At 56.9% G+C, this 14,502-nt stretch overlaps 1 protein-coding gene across 1 annotated transcript in view; it reads right to left on the reverse strand.

Annotated features, from left to right (window-relative positions):
• Dlgap2 (DLG associated protein 2) overlaps positions 1 to 14,502 on the reverse strand; it is a 476,272-nt gene that overhangs the window by 195,828 nt on the left and 265,942 nt on the right. The window contains exon 3 of the mRNA XM_048792849.1: positions 11,440 to 11,472. Coding sequence (XP_048648806.1) covers positions 11,440 to 11,472 — 33 coding nt within the window. The remainder of the gene's footprint in view (positions 1 to 11,439; positions 11,473 to 14,502) is intronic.

Below are 14,502 nucleotides of genomic sequence, written 5' to 3' on the forward strand. Positions count from 1 at the left end.
CCACTCTGAATGGTGTTCCGCCTTCTTCTCTGGGGATTCTCCAGCCAGCTCATCTTAATGCAGCGAGAGTGCACAGTTGCAGCAGGCACACCAGGTGGAGAATGTGAATTAAATTCAAATCGATCCAACATCTGTCTGCAGTGAACATCAAGAGGCTCTAGAGGTCTGGGAGGCCTGTCAGAATGCTCTCGTGCTCCTCCCCACGGAGCCAGAGCACCCTTCCCTGTGCACACCACACTCACAGCTGGACACTGCTCACCACCTTCTGCACCTGGCCTCAGTCCAGAGACACCGACTGCTGCACGGGCACAGCACGGACCAGCAGGAGCCCTGTTGGCCCTGGCCACACATCATTGCAGCTGCTGGAGGGTAAGGTAGGGCTGACCTGTGCTCCCTGCTATGACTCATACATCAGGTGTCCACCAAAAGCTCATGTGTGAGCCACCGAGAACATTCAGAGGTGAGATGATTAGACTATGACAGCCTGAACCTCATCAGGGCAGGAAATCCCCTTATAGAGCTCCACTGGGTGGTAACTGCAGAGAGGTGGGGAGTGGCTGGAGTGGGTGGGTCCCTGGGGTGTGCCTTGGGGTTTCTATTTTGCCTCTGGTGAGAGGAGCTCTCTCGGCTTCCTGATCGCCATCTGCAGAGCTGCTTCCCTCTGCTGCGTACTTTGCCATGATGCTCTGCCTCACCTTGGGCTCAGAGCTATGGATTCAGCTGTCTATGGACTGAGACCCCTGAAACCAGGAGCCAAAATAAACCCTTCCTCCTCTAAGTTGTGCCACTGGTGGGTCTTCTGGTCACAGTGAGCAAGCAGGCTCAAATGCACACGCACACCAAGGCTTTGCCTGTGGGCCGTGGGCACTGCGGGGTGGGTGGAGGTGAGGGCTCCCTGGCTGCCTGGCTGCCTGCAGCTCCACATCACCCCAGGCCATCTGCAGTGGGTGAGGCCTGCCCCTAAAGCAACCGCAAAGCAACTCACAGGGAAGGCAGGGACTGGCCTTGGGCAGGAACTCAGGACCCTGGGTCAGTGGTGGCACTGAAGAATCAGAAACAGAACACTTGCTCCAGGTCCCCTGGTCTTCCTTTCATGGCCACAGATCTCCCTGAGTGTCTGATGACATCCCCATCTTTGTGTCCCCAGAGTCACGCAGGCCTGTGGAAGAGCTCCGGGTGTGGCTTAGGGAATCCACGTGAACTTCCTGCGGGAGCCCACGGAGGCCTCACGGCGACGCGAGACCCAGTTACACAGTGGATCACTCTGAGGGTTCCTCCTGAGCTACATCCCAGAGAATCCCGACTGATTGTTCCAGAGACCCAGGTAGAAGCTGGGTTTCCCTCAGGGGTCAGCAGTGTGTGCTCAAGGGCCTCCTTGTCCTCCCCCGTCCCACCGACACCTCCCCAGCCCAAGTGTGGATAATGGCAAGACCTGGGGGAACAGCCACCATCCTGGTGACAAGGTGTGGGGGGATGGCCATGGCCCTGGTGACAAGGTCTGGGGAACAGCCATCGTCCTGGTGGCAGGGTCTGGAGGACAGCCACGGCCCTGGTGGCCGGGGATGGCCACGGTCCTTCAGGGTCTTTGGCCACGTCCATGCCCAGAGGCTCGGCTCTGCTCCACCTCTCCTGAGCAGGTCTGCTGGGCCTGGCAGTCGGCTGCTGGACAGTGAGGCTGCCGGGGGGCTGCAAATGTCTGCTGTCTCCCACTGAGCCCAGTCCCACCGAGGCACAGCACGGGGCACTGTGTCCCTCACTGGGGTGCCTTCTGAGGTGTGACCATCAATGGAGACACTCAGGGGAGTAATATGACCTTCCACACACCTCTACTTTGTGAGTGACCACAACTCATTAGTGGCCTATGCATCACCTTGTCCAGGTCCCTCAGGTGTGAGGGGACACAGAAGGGCCACCCTTGCTGTCCCTCAGGACCCCAGGGCTGACATGAGATGAGCATGAACCTGACACCAGCTTCCCCCAACCCTGGTGGCCTCCAGCCTCAGCTTCCATGAGGCCAGTGCTTTGGCCTGACGGGCGGGACACCGGGCTGCGCTTTGCAGGCCTGACTCCTGCACCCAGCTCCAGCTGCTGCTGCCATGGCGGGATTCCAGCCTTCCCTCGGCTCCAGTGCAGGAGCGCATGCGAGGAGCAGCTCTCTCACCTGTGCCGAGGAAGGCGCTGCACTGGGACTCGGGGAAAGTCCTCCACTGCTTCCTGCAGGAGAACTGGAATGCGAGGGAGAGTGGCAAGAACCCAGCTCATTCTCCCAGCCCTGAGCGCTGCTCCCGGAACCCATTCAGACACCACAGTCCCTGTATTTGGAAACCATTTGTCTTAAAAACCCAGATGAATAATGACCACCATCACGGTACCGCCACTAGATTGTCTACCACCTGTTCAGCAACAGCTGGCCTGACTGTCTTCAAAGGAACTTCCTGAGCATCTCTGGGCTTCCCCAACACCTGGGACAAGTCCTGGCCAACAGACTTGGAATAAATCAGAGAGAGAATCCACAAATGGACAAGGAACTTCAGGCAAAGCAAGACACAGAACTCACTGATCCAGCAGTCTTGAGCACTACGCTAAACACTGCAACGTGCAGCGTCCCTGGAACGCAGTGCCGCCTTCCCGACTGATTCAGGACGGAGCAGAGTCTGCGCAAGGTCTGGAGGTTCTGGGGGGAAGCTGGCCTGGCCCCAGAGGTGCTTAGTTCACACCCTATAGTCCTCATCCACCCCCACATTTTCTCTTCTGCAGAGCATGATTTAGCTTATTTAATCAACAGCTTGTCATCCGGTTTGGTAATGGTTAACCTTACAAGATTTGCTACTGTCAATCTCATGGGGATGTGGCAGGTTCCATGAATCTAAACAACAAGGAACGGTCATCCCTCATGACAATTCTGGCATTTTGAATAATGACCTCCTGTTGGCCAGCGCTGCAACATGTCCAGTAACAGGGGTCAGTTTCTTGCCAGAAAGTCGATGGTGCAGAGTCAGAGCCAGGACCTAGGCCAATGCACACGCCAGGGGCAGCACCGGCCTTGAGCAGGCCCTAGCGAGCACAGGAGCACGCACTAAGGCCCAGACCCTCAGGACGAGCACGAGGCCCAGCAGGCAGCCTCGAGTTGGCTCCAGGCCGCTGGTCCAGCCCTTCCCCCTGGGCCAGAGCCTGCTACGTCCCAGGAAAGGAGATGACCCTGACGCAAGGCAGGGTCACAGGAGAAGACACACATTTGGAAACTGCTTTCAGAGCAACAGCAGGGTGCAGAGTCCTGCCCGTGAGCCAGGATAGGTGTGGCCACACCAGGGCCTCCCCAGGACGGGCAGTGGTCATACCAGGTCTCCCCAGGATGGGCAGTGGTCACACCAGGGCCCTCCCCAGGACAGGCAGTGGTCACACCAGGTCTCCCCAGGATGGCAGTGGTCATACCAGGTCTCCCCAGGACGGGCAGTGGTCACACCAGGTCTCCCCAGGATGGCAGTGGTCGCACCAGGGCCTCCCTAGGACAGGCAGTGGTCACACCAGGGCCCTCCCCAGGATGAGCAGTGGTCATACCAGGTCTCCCCAGGATGGCAGTGGTCACACCAGGGCCTCCCCAGGACGGGCAGTGATCACATCAGGCTCTCCCCAGGACGGGCAGTGGTCACACCAGGTCTCCCCAGGATGGCAGTGGTCACACCAGGGCCTTTCTTGCCCAGGTCCGGTGAGTCCTTACCCCTGTTTCTAAAGGCTGCCAGAAAAGCTTGCTCCTGCACAATGAGCCTGTTCTGCAGGGCCCTTAGGTCTCCAATCCCCTGGCTCAGGGCCCTGCACATGGAATCCCCTTTGCTGGGTGAGACACCCACTACCTTCAAATCTCACAACCATGGTCAGCAGGGACAGCTTTGGTCACGGCCAGGCTCTGAGCGGGAGGCAGGTGCACAGTGAGATGGGAAGAGCATGGTGCAGGGGAAGGAGAACCGGGAGGCACTCCCAGCAGCCAGAGCCCAAGGCCTTGGCCACCCGCCCCACCAGGAAGGGGGGGGCTCTGAGATTCCCACTCCCTCCATAGCAAACCGTGCCGCCTCTGCGCCTCTCAGAAACCAGGAGGAGCAAATGTCCAGCCTGTGCCTTCAGAGGGTGGCTCCTCCCTCCAGTGACTTCCTGTGACTGCCAGCCTGCTGGTCAATCCTGGCCCCCGCTTGGCTCTGCCCCAGGCCCACAGCTCGAGTTCTGGGTCATTACCTCACAAGATTGGTGGGGGAGGAAACAGTATTCTATGTTGGGCATTTCCTTCCAAGGTCGTTCTGCAGAGAGGCATGGTGTGCAGCCTCGGCCATTCATTACTCATAAGGCTGCTAATGAGAGGGAACCGCAGAGCTAGGAAGGCACATCCATGACAACAGGGGCTTGGGGGGGCTGCCCGGCAGTCACACAGAGAGGCACACAGAGAAAGGAAGGTCCCAGCCTCAGCAAGGTTCCACGTGGGCCAGCTTTCCCCAGGCGCCCTGCGCACCCTGCCGATTGGGACACCCTCCCAAGTTTCTTCCCAGACCCCGTGGTGTCCCGGGACTGTGCACCTGGGATGCTGGTGGGAAAATCAAAAGGGCCAGGGGCCAGCAGCTAGCCAGGAGGAGGACAAGCACCAGTGGACAGGAAGGAGCCCAGGAGCCTCAGGATAGTCTGTCAGCACCCCCTCAGTGCAGAGAAGGCTTCTCACTGGGCACTGCGGCACACACCTGTGATCACAGTGGCTCAGGAGGCTGAGGCAGGAGGACTGTGAGCACAAAGCCAGCCCCAACCACCTAGCCAGGCCCTCAGCAACTCAGCGACCCTGTCTCTAAATAAAATGTAAAAAAGGGCAGGGGTTGGCTCAGTGGGTAGAAGCTCCAGTCTCCCTCGCCGATGGTCTCAGACCCATGGCTGACGCAGCTGCTCTGCAGGCCCTGTGAAGGCAGCCTCGATGCTCAGCCTGGCACCTGAGGGGGTAGGCGGGCAGCTGTGAGCCCCAGGGCCATGCTGCACACAAGCCTCCTGTCTTCAACAGTGTCTTGGCCCCTGCCCAGTGGGAGGGAGACCCCAAAATGGTTCCGACAACACTGGCTAGTGGAGAGTTGCAGGCGCCCGCTAGGGAAACCAGGGGGTGAGTGGAGATGAACTAACTTCTGCAGAGGTACTTCATTCTCAGGAAATGCGTGTGCGTGCGCGCGCGCACACACACACACACACACACACACACAGCACTTCTCCTTCCCTGGTCCTCCCGGCCCTCAGAGCTGACCAAACCCAGGAGCCGCAGGTCACTGCCGGTGACCGATATATAGGGCACGTGCTTTGTGCAGCTCCTTGGTTGGAGGAGGTTGACGGGGGCAGAGGGTGGCCACCTGGCCAGAGCATAGACTTTGAAGGTGGAACTCGTCCTGTGGACAATGAGGAACCTGACAAAATCTGAGGAAGGAAATGGTAGAATCTGACCCATCCTTCGGAGGTAGGGGCACATCTGGCCATAGCATCAGGGTGACCAGGAACAATTTTCAGGGCTTCTGAGGACCCCAGGGAGGAGAAAGCAGAGGTGCTGCCTCCTGCTCCACCCTGCCCCACCCAGAGAATGTCAGCCAGGTGTACCCGAGTCCATCCGGAAACCAAGAGGGGCCTGAGTTTCTGCAGGTGTTTTCACTCAAAAGCAGGGCTGCTGGGGTGAGGACGTGCTGAACTTCCACACACCACAGGAGTAGCCGGCCCCAGGTCCAGCGCCACCCTGAACTCGCACTCCTGGCGGGCAGACAGCGACCCACGGCGGTACCAGGCGAGAGCTCGTCTGCTCTGGCTGGTGTGACCAGCAGCCCCTGTGCCCATGGACAAGGCACGTGTGTCACAGGGTTGGGTGTGGCTTCCTCCCTCTGGCCCTTCGTCTCCAGTGCAGACATGGAGCTGCAGCCCCGTGGAGCACTAGTGACCCGGCTCTGCCTCTCAGGACACTCGAGTCCTGCCACGGTGCATTCTGTGCTCTGCTTCCTGCCCCTGCCCGCTCCCGGCTGCACTGAGAGCCACACTGAACTGGGGCACCTTACTCCCCTGACCGTCTCGGCAACCTTGGACATCACTCCAGTGTCACCTGCATCCATCCTGATGACGGGGACCCCCTGAAAGTCACCACACTGCAGGCAGTCTGTCCACGCGCTTTCTCTGGCTACATGCAACATTATCTGCATCATGTTCTGAAGTTTTACTTTGTGAAACGTGAGTGTATTTTATGTGCTTTTGGTCTTGGGAGTCTTTAGAGAGGAAGGCCAGGTTAACACCCCCTTCTCTCCACTCTGACTTTGCGTCTGTGCTTCCAGGCCCACCTTCCAGGACCTCGGCTCTTCTTTCCGATTATCTTTATGTCTCTCATGCAAGGCTCTAGGTGATGTCCTCAAGCCTATTTTCTAGTTTGCTCCTTCTCTCTCCAGCTCCGTCTAGTCCACTTTACAGAGACCACAAGGAAGCCAATTCTAATCACCACATGGTTCTAGCTCTTCAGTTTGATTTTAACCTCTTTTTCATGCCAGCTTACGTTTGGAGTTCCTTTCCTTTTAAAAGGAAGTTCATTCAATAATCTTCAGCATGCCCCATGCCCATGCAGCCTGCTGTTCCCGGTGTGTGGCTAGCTCATTCTTGAGTTGCCCTACCTTCTCGCCCCCTGAGGTTTTTACTTGGGCTGTGACCCTATATTCTAAGCTTATCTAGAGTAGGGTGCTCATCCATGGAGGAGGTGGCCCCTGCCCTGGGCATCAGAGGCTCTGTCCCCCAGAGCCTTGGTTGCTGATGGGGTCCTGTTCACAGACCTTACCCCGCAGTTGCTCCCCAGTGCCCAGGTGGTGGGCACGCAGAGCTGGCCCCTGCACCTGTGGTGAGCGTTTCTGTGGGAGAGTCAGGCTCCACCCATAGCTCAGGGCCAGGGATGAACTGCTGCTACACTTTCCTGGCCAGTGGTTTTCTTTTGTCTCCTCACACACGGGGAGGTTCGCTGACCACATCTAACTACGGGGCTCAGGCCGGGTGCCTCCCTCCACCGCCTGGGCTCACAGGGCCACCACATCCCTGGGGCTGCAGCGTGCTGCACCAGCCTGGTTCTTTCTGGACTGGGTTTCTCAGCCTGGCTCAGGTCCCTTCCTGGGGCTGGTTTCTTTCCTTCTCTCATTCAAGCTGAGTGATGCAGTGAGGTGAATGTCACTGTGCCACACAGCAGCACGTTCACGTGTGTTTAGTGGGAAGGACAGTTCCTGCATCCACTCATTCTTCCACCTCTCCATGGCCCGTCGCCCTGGACTTTCAGGACACTAAAACAGGGACAATTCTGGGGCCCTGGGAGACCAGCTGCATGGCTTTGCAGCTCCCACGTGACACTGTTTTTTCTGGAAGGCCTGGCCATGCCGAGAACTTTGTGGTGAGGGTCAGCTTCCCCTCCCTGTTTAAGAGTGGCCTTCAAGAAGGCCATCCCTGTCCGAAGCACACGACTCAAAGGCACACATGTCTCATGTGGGGAGTGTGCAGCAGTCACCCCTATGTCTCCAGAGAGGGGGAAAGAGGGACGCTGTGGGGGCAGAAGGGCAGCCACGTCCACTGTTCCAAAGCAGCCTCGACACCGAATCTGGACGTGACTTATCAAGATGACTCTTACACAGGCACAAAAACAAAGAGGAGTCTCCCATTGTCCAGAGTCACTGTGGGGAGAACCTCCGGTTTCTCATGTTAAAAAGTCAAAAATGAGATTCTGCTTAGGGGGCTGGCGATGTGGCTCAAGCGGTAACGCGCTCGTCTGGCATGTGCGGAGCGCTGGGTTTGATCCTCAGCACCACATAAAATAAAATAAAGATGTTGTGTGTCCCGAAAACTGAAAACTAAATATCAAAATCTCTCTCTCTCTCTCTCGCTCTCTCTCTGAAAAAAAAAAAAAGATTCTACTTAGCACAGGAACCCCCTGCTACTTCCTAACCATGCACAGTGAAGGGGGAAGAGGTACTTCTGTTTCTTTCTTTCCATGCTAAATATAAGATTTCGTCAAAAATTCCCAGAGCAGCATGTGATCTGTGTGTTTCTAGAGGATTGAAATAAATACAAAACAAAATAAAAATAGATTTAGATGGGTAGAGTTTACCTTAAGCTTTTAAAGATCGTTTTTAAAACCTGCATTTTGCTTTCCCGTGTGTGTGGATGCCACCACAAGTAGCCCACTTCTCCCTGGAGTCACAATCTCAGGCATCTACTTCTGAGGACTTGTAAGCTGAAATGCACCCCAGTGATCTTGCCACTACTCCTGCATGCCAAGTGGGCATCCTAACAGCTCATCTCTTAGTTTCACTTCGGCTAAGCAGCATGGGTCTGAGCCGCTGTCTGCACACTGGAGAGGACTGTGGTAAGTGCTAGCCTCCATCATCAATACCCATCTTCCACATTACAACATCTATTTGCTGGGAGGGAAAATTAACCATAAAACGTAGGCAAAGACAAGTCCATGAGCCGGCATCTGCGGCCCTGCCAAATACCTGTATTTTTGTCCCGTAGTCTTACTAATACGCAAATGGTAGCTATCATGCACCTGTCAATGAAGTTTGAAAATTATTTACACTCTTAAATAATTTCTCTGCATCAAATTGACAGATGGTACAGGAATTTTTGCTGTGTTGAGATAAACTAACAGTAGTTCTCTTGTTGTATGGCCAGTAAATTCACTGTTTAAAATGAACAGGAAATGCAAGGAAAATGATACGAATTGAGGCAGTCGTCTCAGAATTAAACTGGCAAGTTATTACAACAACTGAAATTGTTCTTAGTAATCTTATGGCTATTTATCTGTTTTAAGATGGGTCTCTGCAGCAGTGGTGGGTCTGCACACAACTAAAAGACCCCCGCATTTCAGGTGGACCCACACCTCCAGGACTCACAGCTGGGTGACCTCTGTATTTTGAATCAAAAGAAAGACGCCTGTAAATAGCAGCAGATCCCAAAGCATCACCCCTCATAGAAACAGTCCTCCAGGTCTCAGGAGCTTGCAGTATAGACAGGCAATGGCTTGTTTGTGGAAGTTCCTGTCTGCATTTTATAACACTTATAACTTGGGGTACCCTGAAAACCAGGACCTGCCACTCTAGGGGCTACAGCTGTAGAATTCTGAGGCCTCTGGGGTCCTATAAATGGCCCTTCTTGACTCATTTGCCCCACAGGTATTATTCTCTGAGACTGCCAATCATCGAATCTTCACTAAAGAACACTCTCCCCAACAGATGGTGTTCCACCCACCCTGGAAGGCACAAGGCTGCTAACAGCTTCAAACATGGGGGAGAAACGCTGGTGCTCAACTTGGGACCTCAGGAGAGGTGCAGCCAGCTCGGAGCTGCTCAGTGTCCAGGCCTGTCCCTGACCTCTCCTGCACAGAGGGTTTGTGAGCTAGCTAATAGGTGCTGCCGAAGCAATGACTGAACCAAAGCGGATTCCAGATTCCATCCCTGCACCCAGCCAGCTCTCAGACTGATTCCTTAAATGATTTAAAACGTATGAATATTCGTCTGACAGTGCGTCTCAAAAGATAAGGCAGAGCCGAGGCAGCCCTTCCTGGCTATCTCTGATCTAGAGCAATTCTGCCCGCATATCGGAGCCCCAGGAGGCCCCAGGGCACCGTGTCACATCAGGGAGCAGGGGAGGCAGGGGCAGCCAGCCCCACTGCCCTCATCCCATGCCCCACAGACCCCAACCTCAGCCGGACGGTCCTCCTTGCCCCACGGTCTCCTCTGGCCAGACAGCTGGGATCCTTCTCCGGGGAGTTGATCCATCCTCTAGGGCAGTGATGGACACACTGGGTCCCTCTCCTGTGATGCACAGCTCAACTGGCACTGCTGAGGTTGGTGATGTGCAGATTAAACCAGGGCAGGAGACAGGCACCCCAGGCGACCAGGTGGGCATGCTGCTGGGATGACTCAGGTGTGGGGCTGGGAACCTGGAGCAGAGCGACCCACTTCTCTGAGTACAAGTACACTGCAGCATCTCGGGTCAGCCCAGGAGACCGGTGGACTTCGGCTCCACATGACTGCCCAGAACATTCACAGAAATGGCCCGACACCCACCGTGGTGAGTGCCCTGCGGCCTGAATCTGAATCAGCATGCTTCACCACACCTCACTGCCACCCAACAACACTGAGCCACGTGCAGTGGGGGGACAATCCACGCAGCACACAGCCCTGGGCAGGACACAGGCGTGCGTTATCAGGAGCAGCAGATGGGAGCAGCCTAAGGACACATCTCAACTTCTCCAGCACAGGAGCACCCAGAGCCTCCCACAAGGGCACGGACAGCCAGACACGGACAGCCGGCACACGCTCCTGGGTGGGAAAGACAGGAGCAGCCATAGAGGCAGACACCGAAGGACACAGACAGGTGGGGGACCTCACAGCTCACATCTGCCTTGGCATCCCCAGGACCCATGTCCCCACCCACAGTCCCCATTCTGAGAAGCCCTGAGTCCAGCCACAGAGGCTTTGTGCAAAAGAGAAGCTCGCGACACTGAGATGTGGGCTACTGACTTCACCTTTGATGCTTCTAGGCAGGCACAAGCACTCAGCGGCACCAGGAACAGCAGAAGCCCTGGTCCAGTGCCCCAGTTACCTCCCAGTTGAGGAAACCACGTGTGGTAGAATTTCCAAGTTAGTCTGCCTTCTCTTGTTTTTCATTTTCGGGTAAGATCTAGGTGGATCCAAGCTGCAGCACTGAGCAAACTAGTCTCCGGAGCATTCTGCGGGAGCTCCGGCACCTGCAGGCAGGCCGGGCCAGGCTGTCTCCCCAGGCCCTAGGACTGCCTGTTTCCAAACCCGTTGGCATCTTTCTGCTGAGAGCACACTAAAGAACAGAACCCAGCTTAACTGGAGTCCCTGCCCTGGGGGCGAGAGTCTGCATGCTCCTTCATGCCCCAATCCTGCATTGAAAACCCTGCACAGTCTGGCTTTTGCTATCTTGGAACATAGCTAACAAATGGTCAGTTCAGAAGACCCACTTTCAAGTGTGCCCTAGACATCGAGACTCCAGGTGGAGTTCAAACTCCGCAGACTGTCAACGGCCAGTGACGGCCAGCAATGGCCCACATGCCACTCGGTTCCAAACACGCATCGTCCCTGGCACCTTCAGTAATATATTTAAAGCCAAAAATATGTTTTGATATCTATTATTTGGAGAAACATGGCTAAAATTTGCAAATCAAAAACAGAGAAAGAAAGAAAAGAAAGGATTGCAGTTGGCTGTGGCACTGGTACTTCCCCCGCCCAGCGCTCAGGTGCCTTACCTGACTTTACTCAGTTTCCATCAACACCACAAAGAACACACTTCCAACGCCGCCTTCTCTAAGGAGCCCCAGCTTCCGTCAACACCAATGCAGCCTCACCCCCAGGCGTCCCCACCTGAGCAGGTGAACAGGGCAGGAGTACTCACCTTCCGGCTCCCCGCAGAGGGTGCACTGCGACTCTGCAACAGAACAGAGAGAAGGGTTACTCCCAGAGCACAGCCCACAGGGCCCATCACACGCACAGCCACACGCCGCAGCTCCACGGACGGGGAGCAGCTGGGCCACGCCACAGTCTGGAGACCTCGGCAGACGCAGCCATCCCGACCTTGCACTTCAGCAGGCTTTCCCCAAAACCACCCCTGACAGATGTCTTCTGTGTTACATTGCATTAAAATAATGACCTCACTCTACCACAGGCACAGGCACCGTCAGATACACTGTCGTCCCTGCGCCCGGCTCAGCACACTCAAGCTACTTAGACGGAAAAAGAATGGTCTATTTTACCATTTAATTTCAATATTTAAATTTTACTTTGCCCAAAACTCTGTTGTATCTCCTTTCAGACACATGAATTATGAGCAAAGGTAAAACATATTTTGGTAGAAACACTAAAATCTACAAATATGGGTGGAACCCTCCACAAAGAGGCCCATGACTTCACATTCGGCTCTGCAGAACCAAGGAAGGTGCCGGGCATCGTGACCTTGATCCCCAGGCTGTGAGACACAAGTGCACAGAGGTGGGAGGGGAGGCAGGATTTGGCCACCATCACCTCTCCTGTAGGACTTTGGGGCAGGGGACCCTGCAGCCCTGACACAGGCACAGTGATGTCCACCGCAGGGCTGGGAGGAATCAAGGAGCTGGTGTGTCCACTGTGACAGCAGCTGGGTTTGGTCCTGGCCATGCTGGCTGCTGGGCCCACACCACCAGGCAAGCACATACTCCCGTCCCACTGACAGCCCAGGGCCACAGGGGAGGCATGGCCACGGGGGTGAAACTGGGGACAAGCTGTAGACAGGAGAAGGGAACAGCCACACCCAGGAGGCCTGGGGAGGGTGGCCAAGCAGGGCTGCAGACTCGTCTGGAGGAGCCTCCTGACAGGGTTCGTGGCAGGGGCTGGGGACATCTGGAGGACACTGGGGAGCTGCACATTGGGGTCTCTTCTGGATGAGAAGCAGGAGGGAGCCTCTTATTCACTGTCCATGTGCTGGCCTTTGTGGGCAGTGGGAGGGAAGGGGGCCCAGGTAGCAGGGTTGGGAGACCACAGCCTGTGTCCTTGCGGGCAGTGGGAAGGGAGGGGACCCCTGGTGGAGGGGCTGGGAGACCATGTCCTGGGCCCACAGTGGGCAGTGGGAAGGGAGAGGGCCCCAGGCAGGGGGGCTGGGAGACCACAGCCTGGGCCCACAGTGGACAGTGGGAGGGAAAGGGGCCCCTAGGGACTGGACATCCACAGTGTGCTGTGTTCCTGGAACGTGCTTCCAACCTGATTCTGGACCACACTCTGCCATTAAGGACGCAGCCCAGGGTTGGCCTCACACGCAGCCCAGGCCACATCTTCAGGAACTGTTACCTTCATGTGCTGAGCCTAGCCATGGGCTGGCCCAACCATGAGGGGGTATACCTCCCCGCCTCCTCTACAGAGGCCGACTGAGCCTCCCAGGGCAGCCCTGGGTTATCAGGCGAGGTGGCGAGGTCTGTGCTCTTTCCAGTGGATGCATTTGGGGAAGCGAATCTGCGTTGAAGCAGTTGACTCCAGAGAGCACCAAGGCTCAGTGTGCTGGGATCTGGGACAAATGCCAGCACACAGGAGCCACCAGCCTGCCACTGGGAGGCCCTGGGGAGCCACCAGCCTGCCACTGGGAGGCCCGTGGGGCATCCCGCTCCCCGTTCTACAGGTCAGTCTCCAGAAGCAGAACCACCTGCCGTGGGCTGGCTGACCCCACCAAGCACACTCCTGACGGTAATGACCCCACGCCACACTGAAGACCCCTGCTCCCCCGGGCAGCTCCTACCCTCATCAGGGTCCTGGAGAGCAGGGTCAGGCAGCCCAAAGGGTCAGCAGGGCACAGCCGTGAAACTCAGGAGGCACGGCCCGCGCTGCAGTCACGCCTCCCTGCAGAGCTCACCCGGGAGCTGCCGGTTCGGCCAGTGACCTGGGGTTTCCCAGAGGTGGGAGAACGCACCAGGGGAAGGAGCCTGGGGCAGCTCACTGTGCAGACCACCCCCAGCCGGAGGCGAGTCCTGCAGGGGCCTCAGGGCATGCACATCCTTTGCACAGAGGAACGCGGACCCTCCACACTCAGCCTGGCTGCACATGGGTTCACGTCCTTCCGTCAATCAGAGAATGTGAACGGCAGAGGGTCCTCGTAGAGAGCCAGGTCATGCCAATGGAAATACAGGATGTGTGCCTTCCCTGGCATTGAGACCCTTCAGTAAGGAGGAACGTGTGAACCAGCCGGTGTAGACAACCCACCATGAGCCAGCCGGCGCAGACCTAGAATGAGGACCAAGTAGCCTGTGTTCTAGCAGGTGGAGACCTTCAGTGCTGTGAGCCAGTGGGAGGAGGCCCACCGAGAGGACCAGGGGGCCCGTCTGTAGCAGGTGCTGCAGGCTTGGTGTCCCGCTTGTGCTCCTGTAGCAGGCCACGTGGCACCTGGGGGAGGTGTTCACTGGGGCAAGCCCTCCAGGAGTTCCTGGGCTCAGTCACTTCCTGTCTGCCTCCCAGCCACCCCGAGGTGACAGTCTCCTCTGTCACATCCTTCCCCCACGGGACTCTGCCTCACCACAGCACAAAACCACAGGCCACCCAACCCTGCACTGAAACCTCTGAAACTGTCAGCCAGAATCAACCTCCCCTCCTTAGAAGCGATTATCTCAGCGTCTCAGTGACAGGCCAGCACGGCAGTCAGGTCCTCGCTGTAGGCGTAGGGAGGAGCGGGTCTCCTCAGAGGCGGGACCTGTGCGGGCGGCTCGGTACATGGGGTGAAGGCAGGGGTGGCTTGGGGTCCTTTTCTAGAAGTCACTTGGGGTCCTCACATGCTACAGCAGGGGCTGCGTTCCTCACTGGCTGCCTGGGGAGCCTGCCTGGGCAGGAGGCGCCAGCCAGGCCGAGCAGCAGGCAGGTCAAACTGCAGGACGTCTGGACCCCAGGGTCGTCCTGCAGAAGGGGCGGGAGGGGACGGAGAGGCGGCGGTGTCCTGGGGAGGCAC

Source organism: Marmota marmota, unplaced genomic scaffold (genome assembly GCF_001458135.2).
Source record: "Marmota marmota marmota unplaced genomic scaffold, marMar, whole genome shotgun sequence".
NCBI classification, from domain to species: Eukaryota; Metazoa; Chordata; class Mammalia; order Rodentia; family Sciuridae; genus Marmota; species Marmota marmota.